The 17,152-nt window shown below is 50.0% G+C and overlaps 1 protein-coding gene across 1 annotated transcript in view; it reads right to left on the minus strand.

The window, feature by feature from the left end:
* OSBP2 (oxysterol binding protein 2) overlaps positions 1 to 17,152 on the minus strand; it is a 392,283-nt gene that overhangs the window by 276,516 nt on the left and 98,615 nt on the right. The window contains exon 2 of the mRNA XM_030583569.1: positions 10,205 to 10,413. Within this exon, the coding sequence (XP_030439429.1) occupies positions 10,205 to 10,413 (209 nt within the window). The remainder of the gene's footprint in view (positions 1 to 10,204; positions 10,414 to 17,152) is intronic.

Genomic DNA, 17,152 nt, shown 5'->3' on the forward strand with positions numbered 1-17,152 from the left:
CACCATCAGATGTTTAAGGGAACTCTATGAGCCTCCCTACACCCTTAAAAGAAGGAATACTGGCATGCGATTTCCACAAGACTACAAAAAATACTTAAATGCCCTTGTAAGCAGAGTCAGGATAAGCTCTACACTGACATCTGGTGGAAAGTTCAGAGAGTGTATTTGCATAGGTACGCCCACCCTATCCCAGACTCCCAAGCTGTGGGATTGCTTGGTGACAAATTGCTCACCCTCAGTTGGGTGGTACTGGCTAGACATGGGACATGGGTTCCAAAACCCAGTGAATTGAGAGAGGCTGGGGACAGGTATCTGTGCCTGGTGGTGCAGTCTCCTTGTGGAGCTAGAAGCACCAGTTGCACCCCCTCCTCTCTCCACTGTGGAATGTCAGAGATGATTTTTTTATTCCCTCAAGAATTTAAATACAGGTTACTGAGCTGAAATCACTTTGGGCTAATGGTGCACTAGCACTGGGGCTCCCCTACTATGAGCTGGAATCACTAAGAGCTGAAAATCACTAAAAGCTAAAATCACTGAGCTGAGAGCACTGAGTACGGTGCTAACTAGTGGGGAGCCCAAAGCTATACTGTGGAACCGAGCTGCTGGTGGAGTGGAGCAGTTTGTGGGGACGGCTGGAGCGGATCACGGGACAGCTGGTGGCAGCAGAGTGGCTGACAGAGCGGAGTAGCTGTGGGACGGGTGGAGCGGCCCACAGAGCGAGCGGAGCCGAGCAGTTTGCAGAGAGAACCGGAGCAGCTCATGGAGCAGAGCAGCTGGTGGAGCGGAGCAGTTTCTGAGGACGGCTGGAGGAGCAGCGTGCAGCGGCTGGTAAAGCGGAGCAGTTCGTGGAGAAGGCGGAAGCAGAACCCACAGAGAGGCAGGGTAGTTGGCCCAGGACCACGTAAGGTGCCCCTTTCTATCCAGGCTGGGGGGGAGGGACCTCTACAGATAAACTCTCGAACTCTGGGGTGTTGACCAGAGACTTTTGGGTTGTTGGACTTTGGGGTGATTGGACTTAAAACCCTAAGGGGAAAAAGGACAGTGCCAAAAGTACTTGGAGGTGGGTTTTTGTTTATGGTTTGTGTTATAACCCTGTTTGTGGTGTTTCTCCAATGGGATGCTGCATTAATTCCTTCCTTTATTAAAAAGATTTTGCTACACTCAGACTCCGTGCTTGCGAGAGGGGAAGTATTGCCTCCTAGAGGCGCCCAGGGGGGTGTGGTATGTGAGTGTCCCAGGTCACTGGGTGGGGGCTCGAGCCGGTTATGCATTGTGTTACTGAAACGGAACCCCTGGATACTGAACCCGGCCCTTGTTGCTGCCAACTCAGAGGGGCAGAAGGGTTACACCCTTTTAGGGTTTTACACTGCACAAAAAGGCAAAATACACAACCTTATCCGTCCCCAAAACCTCTCCAGAGCAGCTCACCTAGTGTCCCGGCCCACCCCTTCCATAACCGTGTTACGTGTTTGTTTCAGACTCAAACAGAAAAAGGAGCTCATCTCACGAGAGCCACTTGCTCTCATATGCACAACTCTGAAATCATCACTCTGATCCACCACAAAATGTCAAGTAACGACATTTACAAAGGGGTGGTTTGTTTCAAGAAAGCTACCCAGAAAAACCAGGTAAGGAGAGTCTCAGCCACTCTCCCAAAGCGGTCACAGGGGTTAGGCCGCTTTATCAGTCCTATCACCTGTTAAATGCAACCCCTTACCCGCTGCTCAGGAAAGCCCTTTGAGTGACGAGGCCACATCCAGACAGCACAGTTCACTCTCAGTGCCTCCTGGGAATGGGGGAGACGCAAGAGGAAGTTTTTATTTGCAGAGAAAACAGACAAATAAGCAACCTTGGCTGACGTTCCTGGCATGGCACAATGAAGGTGCCTGTTAAACCCCCGCTGAGAGCAAATGGAAACTGCTCTAAGGCTTTGCAATAGCTGGGTGTCTGTAACAAAGGCCCGTTTGTACAGCATGACTGATTCAAAAGATCCCCAGTTCCCATAACAAGAGCAGCCGACTGACTGCTAGCCACGGAGGGAGGCGCACCTGGCTGTACTTTGGCATTAGGCTGAACATACCACAACAATTGACATAACGAAGCAGGAATGGAGTATGGTCTTGGACGGCCACATCTCCCACCTTGGGCTGCTTGTCTATGCTTATTTTCAATGTTAGATTCTGGCAAAACAGGGCTCATCTTTAGTGTTTCAAGAAAGGAGGAAACTCCCCTTTTTATTCCATGTTAAACATTGTTCTCTTTGACTTGGATAAATATAGGCCCCTTCAGAGCCCCAAGCTGCTCAGATGAGCTCCCAGCAAGTGTGGGGCAGCCTGAGAATCCACTGCCCTTCAGCAAACCACTGTGCTCACAAGGGACAAACTCGCAGCAGCCACTGGGTCATTTCAGGGCCTGCCAGTCCACAACTAATCCTCTGCCTGTTCCAGGGGATGAGCTCAGGGAGCACAGAGTTCTTCGGCGTCTGCCTCTCTGCCAGATGGCTCCTCATACCTCACTCACCAGCATATCCAGGATCACCACACACCAAAAACGGGGCTGTCTGGGGGACCTTCCGTCTCTCAGGAGCCCTCCTGACCAGAACGGAGAGGCACAATCCAGGACCAGAATAGCCAATACAGAAGCCCCACACAGAAATCCATAACAGGCTTTGAGTGCGCCAGTATTCACAGGGGCAGGAGGCTGAGAGTTTATTAGTTTCAGGCAGACCTGTCACAGCTCAAACCAACAGGCTCTTTGCTTTAACAGTGACCCGTAGTAAATTAAAGGCTCTCAGGAACCTGAGACACAACAGAACCTCGTAGGTGCATTAGTGCTAAGCGAGCTCTCTAGAATAACTCAGAAATCCTCGCAGTCTGCTACAGCCGATTTACCTTCACCCAGGAGCTACAGGAATTCAGAGATCAGGAACAGGTATCTTTGCGCTGCTTCTAGCCAATACTCTCACTCGCTCCTGCGAACATGCACCCAAAGGCTCCAGACAGGGAAGATTTCCCCTGTGCTATTTTCAGCTAGGAGTACAGGCCAAAATAGCTACGTGCAGCTCTCTGGCAGCAACCAACCACTTCAAATTCTCACTGACATCTTCCTAAAGCTACAAACTGGACTGCAGCCCTTGGGCAGGCTGAGCGCTCGTCCTTCTGCACATGCCTGACGTGACCAAGAGGGGGACATCTAGCTCCCAAGCTGCAGGTTCTGACGTACAGCAAAGTGGGTGCAAAAGCAGTGATCCGGAAAGAGGTTTAATTTAAGAGTGATTAGCTTGGTGTTAAAGACCCTTTTCCGATCCGAACCATCTCAATCTTAACTTCTTTCTGCAGACCAAGAAACATTCACTCCGATGACAGAACCTGCTGCCAACTCCAGAGAATTCTCAAACTGAACTGGTAACTTCTTGCTCTGCCTAGAAATCTTTCATGTGCTTCATGAAATTTGTTTTGATTCCCCCGTTAGTATCTGCATGCAGAGACGGAGGTTCACAAACCGTTCTTAATGTGATTACATTTGGAGGCACTGGTATCATGATATGCAACACATTAAATTATTATGGGCAATGAGTCAGTGGCTCTCACACTAATGAGGAACATCCATATAATCTCATGGGACAGTCTACTACATAACAGGGACCAATTCTTATAAAGGATTTAGGGCTCATGCTACAATGAATCACAAACTGTTTGCAGTACAATATCCTTCTGTACATCAACCGAGTGTTGCCCACAGCGGCCACCACCAAAAATGGTTGTCCAACATGTACAAGAATAAGTTCAGCCTCTGCCTTCGCGAAGTGTGCTCTGTTTGTTTTATTGAGGCTGAACAGGTGTCTTTACAAACGCACACCAAGGAATCAGCTGACTCCAACTACACTGGCACAGTTGTGACCCAGAGAGAGAGCCATGTCCACTACCTGCTGTCAAACCTCGCAGAAATAGTTTTGTGTTTAGTGCAGACGCAGCCCTAATCCCCCCGAGGTTGTCATCAATGCATTTACACACCTCTCACCTTCCCTGCTGGCAATTTGGTAAGTTACTCACCTGCTTTGTCTTGCGTACAATTACACACACACACACACACACTGCTAGCATCCATGTAGTCATTATTTGTCCTGCAGTAGCACCGAGAAGCCCCAGTCCTGGAGAAGACTGCAGGGTGCTAGGCGCTGTACAGACGCAGAACAGAAAGCCCCAAGCTACAGAAGTACATTTATCATGTCCCTTCCACTGCCTCTCCTACGTTACCCCCACCAGCCCCACTTCTAACATGCCAGATCTCAGGGGGCTGTAGGAAGCTGTGTTTATTTTTAAATCAGGCTGCCACAAAGGTGTTCTCGCCTTCCCTCTCCAAACACAGGATGCTCCCTCCCTCCCTTACATGGGCCCCATTTCCAAGAGGGCAGAATTCAGTCTCTGACCAGTGTCTGGGTACGTCTACACTACGGGATTATTCCGATTTTACATAAACCGGTTTTGTAAAACAGATTGTATAAAGTCGAGTGCACGCGGCCACACTAACCACATTAATTCGATGGTGTGCGTCCATGGTCCGAGGCTAGCGTCGATTTCTGGAGCGTTGCACTGTGGGTAGCTATCCTGTAGCTATCCCATAGTTCCCGCAGTCTCCCCCGCCCCTTGGAATTCTGGGTTGAGAGCCAGTGCCTGATGGGGCAAAAATCATTGTCGCGGGTGGTTCTGGGTACAGCCTCACCCCTCCCTTCGTGAAAGCAGCAGACAACTATTTCGTGCCTTTTTTCCTGGGTGAACTGTGCAAACGCCATAGCACAACAAGCATGGACCCTGCTCAGATCCATACCGCAGTCGTGGATGTTGTAAACACCTCACGCATTCTCGTGCAGTCTATGCTGAACCGGGACCTGCAAAGCCAGGCGAGGAGGCGGCAGCGGCTACGGCAGCGCGGCAACAAGAGCAATGAGGACATGGACATAGAATTATCTCAAATCGCGGGCCCCTGCGCTTTGGAGATCCTGCTGGTAATGGGGCAGGTTCTAGCCATTGAACGCCGATTTTGGGCCCAGGAAACAAGCACAGATTGGTGGGACCGCATAGTTTTGCGGGTTTGGGACGATTCCCAGTGGCTGTGAAACTTTCACATGCGTAAGGGCACTTTCATGGAACTCTGTGACTTGCTTTCCCCTGCCCTGAAACGCCATAATACCAAGATGAGAACAGCCCTCACAGTGGAGAAGTGAGTGGCAATAGCCCTCTGGAAGTTTGCAATGCCAGACAGCTACCGGTTAGTCGGGAATCAATTTGGAGTGGCCAGATCTACTGTGGGGGCTGCTGCGATGCAAGTAGCCAAAGCAATCATTAAGCTGCTGCTACAAAAGGTTGTGACTCTGGGAAACGTGCAGGTAATAGTGGATGGCTTTGCTGCAATGGGATTCCCTAACTGTGGGGGAGTGATAGGTGGAACCCATATCCTGGCACCAGAGCACCAGGGCAGCCAGTACATAAAGCGCAAGGGGTACTTTTCAATGGTGCTGCAAGCACTGGTGGATCACAAGGGACGTTTCACCAACATCCACGTGGTATGGCCAAGAAGGGTTCATGACACTCCTGTCTTCAGAAGCACTGCTCTGTTTAAACTGCTGCAGCAAGGGAATTACTTCCCAGACCAGAAAATAACAGTTAGGGATGTTGAAATGCCTGTAGTTATCCTGGGTGACCCAGCCTACTCCTTGATGCCATGACTCATGAAGCCATACACAGGCAGCTTGGACAGTAGTCAGGAGCTGTTCAACTACAGGCTGAGCAAGTGCAGGATGGTGGTAGAATGTGCATTTGGCTGTTTAAAGGCGAACTGGCACACATTACTGACTCGCTCAGACCTCAGCCAAACCAATGTCCCCTTTGTTATTGCTGCTTGCTGTGTGCTCCACAATCTCTGTGAGAGTAAGGGGGAGACCATTATGGCGGGGTGGGAGGCTGAGGCAAATCACCTGGCCGCTGATTACGCACAGCCAGACACCAGGGCGATTAGAAGAGCACACCACGAAGTGATGCGCATCAGAGAAGCTTTGAAAACGAGTTTCATCACGGGCCAGGGTACGGTGTGACTGCTGTGTTTGTTTCCCCTTCATGGAAACCCCCCACCACTTTATTGACTCCTTCCCTGTAAGCAAACCCACCCTCCCCCTTCGATTACAGCTTGCTTAAGGAAATAAAGTCACTATCATTTAAAAATCATGTATTCATTATTAAAAAGTAATTATCAAAAGAGGCAGAGAAGACAAGGTATCCCGGGTGTGGTTTGGGAGGAGGATAGGAGGGAAGGAAGGAAAAGGCCATTAAACACATTTCAATGTAATGCCAGCCTTTTGGTTGGACTGTCCATGGGGGTGGAGTGTGCAGGCGCACGAAGCCTTCCCCCACGCGTTCTTACAAGTCTGGGTGAGGAAGATATGGAACATGGTGAGTACTGAGGGTGGTTACATAGGGGCTGCAGCGGCACTCTGTGACCCCGCTGCTCTTCCTGAAGATCCACCAGACGTCGGAGGATGTCAGTTTGATCACACAGCAGCCCCAGCGTTGCATCCTGCCACCACTGATCTTCCTGCCTACACCTCTGATCTTCCTGCCGCCACCTCTGATCTCGAGCGTCTCTCCTATCCCCACGTTGGTCCCTCCTGTCCTCACATTGGTCCCTCCTGTCCTCACGTTGACTGGCATCTTTCCTGTACTTTGCTACCACGTCCTTCCACTCATTCAGATGAGTTCTTTCATTGCGGGTCACTTCCATGATTTCTGAGAACATTTCATCTCACATCTTCTTTTTCCTCCGCCTTATCCGAGATAGCCTTTGGGATGGAGTAGGGAGATTTGAAGAATGTGCAGCTGCATGAGGGAGGGAAAAAAGGGAGAGAAATATTTTAAAAGATACATTTTACAGAACAATAGTTATACTCTTTCACAGTGAACAACACTATTCACCTTACATAGCACATGTGATTTCACTACAAGGTCGCATTTTCCATCTTAATATTGAGTGCCTGCGGCTCTGGTGTTACAGATCTCTCAGACGCAGGTCCAGGCATCAGAATTCAGCTTGCATGCGGTCATGGTAAGCCATTGCCTTTCGGCTTCTCCAGCCTTCATATACACAGTGCCCTCTGATGCTTCTTTCCTGTTAACATGCAGCATCAGAAGCCAACCCCCTCCCCCGCATCTAGTTCTCTAGGATGATTGCTTTACCCCTCCCCCCACCACATGGCTGGTATCATGGAAGATCACTGCTAATCACCCCCCTCCCCCGCGTGGCTGGTAGCTGGGAAGATTCCTGTTAGCCAAACGCAAAAAAGCTCAGCGCTATCCTTCCTCCCCTCCCCCTGCTTGGCTACATGCAAGGAAGGATTTCTTTTAAGTAACAGCCCAGTAGGAAAATGGCCATCTCTGTCCCCTTAATTAAATTCCTGAATTTCAACCAGGTTACCATGAACGATATCACTCTGCTGAGGATAACAGAGCGAGATAAAGAATGGATGTTTCTTGAATGCCAGCAATCACCAGGACCATATGCAGCTATGCTTTGTCATGCAATGATACCCGATTACTTGCTACATGCATGACGTGGTAAAGTGTCCTACAAGGCTGCCTTGCCCAGAAACCTTCTGCAAAAGCTTTTGGAGTACCTCAAGGAGCGCTTCATGGAGATGTCCCTGGAGGATTTCCGCTCCATCCCCAGACACGTTAAACTTTTCCAGTAACTTTACTGGCCGCGAATGCATCCCAAGTCCTCATGGCAAATCAATCATTAAAAAACACTTGCTTTTAAACCATGTTTTATATTTACAAAGGTACACTCACCAGAGGTCGCTTCCATGGCTTCACTGTCTGGGCTAGTGGCTTGGAAAGGCTGGGAGGGTAATTCCGTCAGGGTGAGGAAAAGCTCCTGGCTGTTGGGGAGAACGGAGTGCTGTGTGCTCGCTGCAGGGTCATCCTCCTCTTCCTCCTCCTCCTCATCTTCCCGCTCCGCAGAATCCTCAGCCATGGTTGAGATTACAACCCCCACCTCGGAATCCATGGACAGGGGTGGGGTAGTGGTGGTGCAGCCCCCTAAAATTGCATGCAGCTCAGCATAGAAGTGGCATGTTTTTGGCCCTGACCCTGACCTTCCGTTTGCTTCTTTGGTTTTCTGGTAGGCTTGTCTGAGCTCCTTAACTTTCACACGGCACTGCACTGAGTCCCTGGTGTGGCCTTTTTCCATCATAGCCTTGGAAATTTTTTCAAATATTTTTTCATTTCGTCTTTTGGAACAGTTCTGTTAGCACAGACTCCTCTCCCCATATAGCGATCAGATCCAGTACCTCCCATGCGGTCCATGCTGGAGCTCTTTTTCTATTCTCAGGAGACTGCATTGCTACCTGTGCTGATGAGCTCTGCGTGGTCACCTTGCTGATCAGAGCTCCATGCTGGCCAAACAGGAAATGAAATTCAAAAGTTCACAGGGCTTTTCCTGTATACCTGGCCAGTGCATCCAAGTTCAGATTGCTGTCCAGAGCGGTCACAGTGGTGCACTGTGGGATACTGCCCGGAGGCCAATACCGTTGATTTGCGGCCACACTAACCCTAATCCGATATGGTAATACCGATTTTAGCGCTACTCCTCTCGTCGGGGAGGAGTACAGAAACCAATGTAAAGAGCCCTTTATATCGATATAAAGGGCCTCGTAGTGTGGATGGGTGCGGCGTTAAATCAGTTTAATGCTGCTAAAATCGGTTTAAAAGCGTAGTGTGGACCAGGCCTCTGACTTGTGTTTTGTTTTTTCCATGTGCATTTTTCCTTTGCCCTCTAAGACCTGCACGTGGATTTATTGGTGCAAAAGAAAAATATAATGCCAATAAAAATGTAAACTTTTGAATGTTTCTAACATATATTGTCTGCTAACTATGTACCATCTACAGAATACGTGACGGTGTGACAAAGGTTTGATTGGTATAGCTCATGTATAACTTTCCCAGCCATAACTAATGCAACCACCCAAGCACGTGACTGTCAGACCTTCACACTGCACCATCATCATGGAACTATTTGAGTGTGTGACATGTCAACAGTTGAACTAAAGTCAGATTTCATTCACACAGAGCTTATATACTCTACACTAGGGGTGGGCAAACTTTTTGGCCCGAGCACCACATCCGGATTGGAAACAGCCTGGCCCCCACCCCACTTCCTGCCCCCTGACTGCCTCCCTCTGAACCCCGACCCATCCAACCCCCCTGCTCCTTGTCCCCTGACCGTCCCCTCCTGGGAATCCCGCCCCCTGGGATCCTACCTCCTATCCAACCCCCCCAGCCCCTTTCAGAACATGGCCCTGCAAACATGGGCGGAGGACTCAGGAGAAGCAAGGGCAGCCTCGCAGCTGGAGAGAAGCAGTGGTTTCCCCTCTAAAGCGCTGCTTCTCTCTGTCAGGCAGTGCAGCCGTCCGGTGCGCCTCCTGAGTCTTCCAGCTACATTCGCAGTGCTCCTGCCACCTGCACCGCCCGTCTGCTCCCCTAAGGCTGCGGGTGAGTCTCCCTCCCTGCTCTACCCCCTTTCCCCCACAGGGGATGTGCTGGCACTGAGCTGCCTGGCGGCACAGTGAGCTGAGGCTGCGGGGGAGAGAGGACAGCAGGGGAGGGAGGCTGGGGGGCGAGCCTCCCAGGGCAGGAGCTCAGGGGCCGGGCAGGAAGGTCCCACAGGCTGTACTTTGCCCACCTCTGCTCTAGACCCACTGTAAAGAGGCTGTGACTGGGTGACAAAGGCATTGTTCTGGCTTTAAAATGGGAGCTGCTGGTTTTGATCTCCTTAGAGTCCCACCCACAGCTGTGAAGTATTCCTTGAAATATTCACTGCCCAGGCTGTGAACCCAAATTCTTCAAGACAAAGGCAAGTGAGTCCTGCCCTCCCTCTGTAACTATCTCAAGCTGCACAGGATTCACAGTACCTACTGTAACACTAGCCACCCCAAGGGCTTTTTTAAAAAATTGGCATACTGCTGTATGATACAGAACACTAGATATACAGTACGTACAGTTCTGCAGAAAGCTCCTAAGGGATGTTAACAAGCCCTATTTCCCCCTTACACTGGTAAAGTTTTTCCACAATTCAGGACACAAAGCAGGAAGATTTATCTACATCAGGGTTTTATAAGCAATCCAATTCCATGCTTGCGCTCTAAGAAGCACTCTACCTGACTGGTTGTTCCTCATACGGATAGCTTTTGCTTTGGCCAGCTCCAAAGCAGTGACCCATCGCTGCCTCTCCACTTCGGAGCTTGCCTTTAGATGGTATGTCCTTCCCCCACTGGAGAGTACGATGTTACAGGAGTCCTCCGTATCAATGTGCGCTGTTGACAGGTTGATGGTTCCGCGACAGGTGTGAGCCATTTCGGCCTGTGTCCTGCACAACAAGATAGAAGGGGTATAAAATCCTCTGGGTCCACACTCACACCTTCCCTGGCCACACACCATTCCCCTGCTGGCGATGGTCCATTCTGCAAAACACTCTCTAAAGCTGTCATAAACAGATAGCTAAGGGTTAATGTCTCTTTCACCTGACCAGAGGACCAATCAGGAAACCGGATTTTTTCAACTCTGGGTGGAGGGAGTTTTGTGTCTGAGTCTTTGTTTTCTGTCTGCCTGCTTTCTCTGAGCTTTGGAGAAGTATTTCTGCTTTCTAATCTTCTGTTTCCAAGTTCTGAGTACCAAAGAGTTTGTTTCTTTTGTATTTACATGAATATAGTGCTGGAGTGCTTTGATTTGTATTCTTTTTGAATAAGGCTGTTTATTCAATATTCTTTTAAGCAATTGACCTTGTATTTGTCACCTTAATGCAGAGAGACTATTTGTATGTATTTTTCTTTCTTTCTTATATAAAGTTTTCTTTTAAGACCTGTTGAAGTTTTCTTTACTGGGAAACTTCAGGGAAGTTGAGTCTGTACTCACCAGGGAATTGGTGGGAGGAAGGAGTCAGAGGGAGATCTGTGTGTGTTGGATTTGTTCGCCTGACTTTGCATACCCTCTGGGTTGTGGGGGGAAGGGAGATTGACTCGGTGATTCTGGTTTCCAGGACTGGGAACAGAGAGGGGGAGTCACTCTGTTTGGGTTCGCAGAGCTTGTGTCTGTGTATCTCTCCAGGAGACCTGGAGGGGGGAAGGGGAAAAGGATTATTTCCCTTTGTTGTGAGACTCAAGGGATTTGGGTCTTGGGTTCCCCAGGGAAGGTTTTTCAGGGGGACCAGAGTGCCCCAAAACACTCTAAATTTTTGGGTGGTGGCAGCAAGTACCAGGTCCAAGCTGGTAACTAAGCTTGGAGGTTTTCATGCTAACCCCCATATTTTGGACGCTAAGGTCCAAATCTGGGACTAGAGTTATGACAAAAGCCGCTGCAAAGAAAAACACCCAGAGAATTCAGAGATCAAAACTGACCCTTCAAAGCCAGGAGAGCTTCCCAAAAGGAACGGAAACAATCCAACACACGGAGTCTGGAATAAATTGTTCAGTCGCTTTCATTGCACAGCCCGTCTGTTACCTTGCTTGACTTTTCTTGCTGTTCCAAAATTAAACTACTTAAAGCTCTTTCCACCCCAGCATTTCCCCCTAATTCTTACTGTTGCTTCTTTCCCTTTCCACTTTCATTGCTAGGGTCCCATTCAGTAGCCCTGACTCATAAGACTAACTCTCTCCCAGCCATGCCCCTTTTTCTGCTCTCAATGCTGCCTCTTGTCTGATATTTCGATTGCAAGCTGTCGGGGGCAAAGCTGTGACTTTTCCACGTGGGAAGCTCTTTAGTGCTGTACAAATGCATTTTAACAATATTACAAAGAGTCCTGGCAACACTCCTGTTTACTCTAAGGGGATTACTCACATGAGTGAGGGCCGCAGGCTCAGCTCCATAGTTTGGGAGGGTTAAACTCCCACAGAATTCATTTCACCCCAGACAAATTCATAGTACTCTGTCCAGTAGGTATGTGCTACCAAGGATATGTGATCATGCAAGTACTATTGCTTACTGTAAAGCCTCAGTGACGGCTTACAGAGCAGCTGATGCTTTGCGAGGGAAGTCACTGATAAACATCTTCCTATGCATCATTACCTAGGGGTGATTTCATCCCCTAATTTGCAGGAAACTAGGCTGTTAGATTTACTATGCATTTGTAAAGTGCTCATTGCTCACAATGTTATATGCCAGTGCTTCCCAAATGCTGGTTTCTGACCCACCAAGCGGTCATACAGCTCCCACCTGTGCTCTCCCTTCCCCTGGGCAGCAGGCAGCAGCATGGGGAGCAGGATCCAAGCAGCAGCACAAAAGAGCACCTCCAGGGACCACACGGGATGGGAACAGGCTGCTGACTGTCCATTCACTGGCTCCGGCTGCTTCCTCTGAGCTGCTGTCATGCTGGATCCTGCTCTCACTTCCCCTGGGCAGCAGGATCCAGGCAGCAGTAGCAGTGTGGAGGAAGCAGCTGGAATCAGCCAGCAGACAGCTACAGGAGCTGCTCAGTGTCACCAGCATCAGAAAACTTTCTACAGTTGGACCGGCCTTTCCCTGGCCTAGGCTGATGGACGGTTTGCTCCAACCCTGGCCTGCTGCCTCCCTCGGTCTCTCCATGTCAGCCTCACTCCACACCTGCCCCTCATGCCCTCCCTGCTTTGGCCTCTGGCGCCACCACTCCCTCCCTTCAATGCTCCCTCTCATTTGCCTTGCCATGGGGTGCATCCCCTCCCAACCACACACCAGCCAAACAAATCAATTGTTTGCTCTGCTTGTGCATTATCCCCCTTCCCCTATTCGTCTTTGAGGCACCGACTGTCTGCAGCTCTGTTTGTACAGAACCAAGTACAACGTGGACATTCTTGGTTAGTGCCTAGGCACCACCATGATTAATAAAAATGGAAACCATAGGAGGGGTATCACTGGCATGGGATTTAGAAACCCTCAACTCCTTTTCATCATAGCCTCGCTTTTTACTCTCTCCTCCATGGAGGTTTATTGCATATTTTAGCCTTACATGAAATACAAGGAATTGTTCATACGATTAAGTAGCAGGGTCCCAGGCCTTTGGAGCTGATGATCTAATTAAACCTCAAAAGCAATTGAAGACCAGCAGACCATGATTGGGCAGGGGAAGGGCAATGGAAAGGAGAAGCAAGACAGGGAAGAGGAATGCTACTTCTAGGTGAGCAGATTGTGGGCTGCTTTGCTGGTATCTTGTTAGTTACGTTTAAATAGTTGTCGTCAGAGGCGGCGAGTTATATTCCAGATGGTGCCCGGGCACCAGCAACATTCAGAGCCCAGGAGCCCAGCTCCACCAATATTTGGGGCCGTGTCCCCCCCACCGGCCCCATCTGCCGCTGCTGCCCCCCTGGAGTGTCCCCTGGCCCCCCTTGCTTTCCTGGGGCCCCAGAGCAGAGAGTCACTGTCTCCTCCGTGCAGCTCCATGCTGCCTCCCTGCAGCAACTGCTGCCGCAGGGTCCTAGTGCCCCCCCCCATCTCCACTGCCAGGGCAGATTGACTCTGAGCCTGCCCTTCCACCTCAGACCCTTCCTTTTTCCAGCAGGACCCTCCAGCAGCACAGCCCCACCTGCAGTCACCGCTTCTGCCCCAAGCTGGGCAAGGAGGCAGCCCCATCCCTCACCCCCAGTGAGGTTACAGTCAGGGGCAACAGCAGGGGAGGAGGAGCACACAGCACCTCCAGCACCCACCACAGGGGAGGCGAGGGAGATTCCTGGACCTGAGAGGGGCCCCTAGGAGCACATGCAGTGACAGTGGTGGGGGTGAGTGTGCTGGTGGTGGGGCGGGAAGAGGGGGCTCCTCCCCTAGAGCTTGCTTCTGCCTGCAGGGAAAGGGCTGCGAGGAGTCCTCATCTCTGGCCCCGTGTCCCGGAGCAGCCTGCCTGCACCCCAAACTCATCCCCACCCCTGCCCCATCACCGAGTCCACACCCCCAGCCAGACCCCTCACCCCCCTCACTGCACCCTCAACCCTCTGCCCTAGCCCTGAGCCTCTCTAACACCCAAACCCCTCATTTCCAGCCCCAGACAGAGCCCTAATCCCCTACATCCGTACTCTCATCCTGAGTCCCTCCCACACCCCAAACCCTTCATTCCCAGCCCCAGACAGAGCCCTCATCCCCTACATCCCTACTCTCGCCCTGAGCCCCTCCCACACCCCAAACCCCTCATCTGCAGCCACATCCCACAGCCCTCACCATTGCACCCCCTCCCAGAACCTGCCCCCTGCACCCCAATCCCTTGCCCCAGCCTAGGGCCTGCACCCCAGACCTACTCCCCCACCCAAACTCCCTCCCAGAGCCTTGGGCGGGGTGGGGCAGAGTTTGGATGGGGGCAGGTTCTGGGCACCACCAAAATTTCTACAAACCCGCCATCCCTGGTGATCATATTTTGAGCTGCAGAATGCAAGATTTTCTCCTGAGCTGGGGGCAGGGAGGATTTGGGGCAGTAAAGGGAGGATGCTGTTGAGTGTGTTTCAGTGACATTCTCCTGGATGCAAATTTCCCCAGCAACAGCCTGAGAATAGCAGCAATTTGCTCAATGATTTGCAGTGACTTTTCAATTACTGATGACATTTTTAAATTCTCCCCTATGCCTAGCGATGCTCAATCCCAATTAAGGAGTATGACGGGGACAAGCACTTTGTCACTCTAAACTTCAGCTATTTTTGCTATAGCCTTGTTTCAAAAACGTGGTCAGATTTTTTAAAAAATAAGAACGAAGTATATTGTCCACTTTCCCACGGCTCAAAAATGGAGGAAGGGATTTTGCTCAAGCTTTCTGAAAAAAACTACTTTCAGTCAGACATCATCCCTGGGAAATTTCAGCCCAAAAGAGGTTTTGGAAAGTTGAAGGCATGTGAAAATAGGGAGTTTGGGGAAAGTGTTTTGCAGTCTTCACTGCGGGAGTCACTACTGCAGCAAGATGCTAATTCACCTACAATAAAGGCTGGTAGATGATGTGCAAGTGTTAACACACACACAGGAGTGAGTCCCAGAGGTAGCAGCATATAAGAGATGGGTCAAGGGGTATTGTACAGATGCATGCATGACAGGCCTTATGAACCTATCAGATTGCAGCTGACATCCAAGACCTTTCATAAAAAGCTCATAATTACACCTGGCCAGTTGTGTAATGCTTCATGGGTGGGAAGCAGGAGGCCTTGAGTCCTACAGAACAGTTTATGCCCTGAAGTTAGAGAGCTCATTAAGCATGTGCTTAGCGTGCACCATTCCAGATGTTATTAGTGGCCATAACATTATCCGGGCCTTTTTAAAATCCATCTACGGTATTTCTCGGTGACTTCCTGCAGCAATGAGTCCCCCAGATTAATTATTGGCTACATAGACACTACCTGAAGTATTCTGTCCATTGACTGGTTCTAAAGGTATTAAGTTCTCATGAGTCTCATGGAACAGATCAATTTTCACAAAGCCCCTCAAGGCCTCATTCCTCTTGCCGATAAATCCTTAGTGTAGCCCACACCTTCAGTGAAAGACACTTACGGACACCTGTCCTCCACCTGTTCCTCAGTGGATCCACTCCCACCCAGTCACATAACCCTGTGTCATCCACATCAACTACTTTACAGGGAACAGTGACATCAAGGGACATTTAAAATATAAATAAAACCGGATTTAAGGGTTCCACTGATTTGAAAAGTTAACCACATTATCTCCTTTGGCTCATCATCTCCACTTCCCTCTGCTCTCTTCCCTGCTCCGGGACCTATTATTCTTTTCTTGTACATTCTGCCCTGGCACCCAGCCGTCCTCTCCTTCCCTGGACACACAATGGCCATGCTTAAATTTGCCAGTTACTTTATGCAGGGATTTTCAAAGGAGTCTAAGTGAGTTAGGTGTTCAATGTGCACTGAAACCAATCGGATCTGGGCTCCTAAATCATTTGGGCTCCTGTGAAAATCCCAGACATACATAACTCCTTAGCCAACTCACTCATTAGGGTGGGATTTTCAAAGGTGCATAAGTGACTCAGGAGCACAGATCCCTCTGGCAGTCCATGGGACGTGTGCTCCTAAACAAATCAGGTGCCTTTGAAAAGCCCGTCTGGTTGGAGTGTGAAGTATTTCTTGCAGCAACTGTAGGTGAGTACGAGAGAATGACGACTCCTCATTTCCAGCTGCTTTTAGAGCCCTGCCATGCCAAAGAAGCTGAGAATGTGGAGAACCTGCACTGCGTGACCATCCAGCTCTCCATAGTCCTACAGCAGATCTATAAACCCCAGTTTGGGAATCACTGGGTTAAATAATCATAGAAATGTAGAGTTGGGAGGGACCTTGCGACGTCACCTGCTCTCTGCGCCCACTCCTGCCCCAGTTCTCTCTGCTCCTTTCCTATTGCTTCTCTCTAGACTCTCATCTCCGCTCTATGTTCCTCAAGGCGAGGCAAGGATCTCAGCCAGTGCTCCAAGAGCAGATTAACTATTCTCTGCATCTTCTCGGATTCACCCAGAACACAGGTGCACTGAGCCAAACACAGCAATGCCAAGCCTCTCTCCCCCAAAGAATCCTGCATGCTCAGAGCCCATCACCATATAACTGTGCAGTGACGGACATGGAGCTGTTGCGTAATAATTTTATGCATACTGTAAACAAATATTTATTTTCACTATAAATAACTTGCAGTGCTGTGCTGTTATAAGTGATCTGATTCGGAGCTGTAACCTTCCAGCTGTGTTTAACACTGTCTCGTTGGCGACAGCATCCCTGGTAACTACTGTGTCCAGTGACAGGGGCTGGATGGTACAGGGGAACACGTCAGTGGGGTTCGGGCATTGGGGTGCGCCTGCCGTTAACCTGCAAAGCAATCCATGTCAGTCCTGAGGAGAGCATCTGAAAGGCTGGTGATGTACGGGAGCTCACACCCAGCTACTACTGGACAGACATTCTTCACCTGGAGGCGGGAGTAACATAGTGACTCACAATCCTGGCCACCCTGAGAAAGCAGGTGTTACTGTAGGAATCTCTTGCTTTAGTTTAATAGGCGGCTGTAAAGAAAAGCAAGCAGGATGGAAACAATGGCTCATGCTAAGCCACCCCTCAGCAAACACGTGGGGGTTGTTATAGGACAACAGCAGGGCCACTGGCTCTGAGCCTAGCTCAGCCTCC

This window comes from Gopherus evgoodei, chromosome 13, assembly GCF_007399415.2.
Source record: "Gopherus evgoodei ecotype Sinaloan lineage chromosome 13, rGopEvg1_v1.p, whole genome shotgun sequence".
Lineage (NCBI taxonomy): Eukaryota > Metazoa > Chordata > Testudines > Testudinidae > Gopherus > Gopherus evgoodei.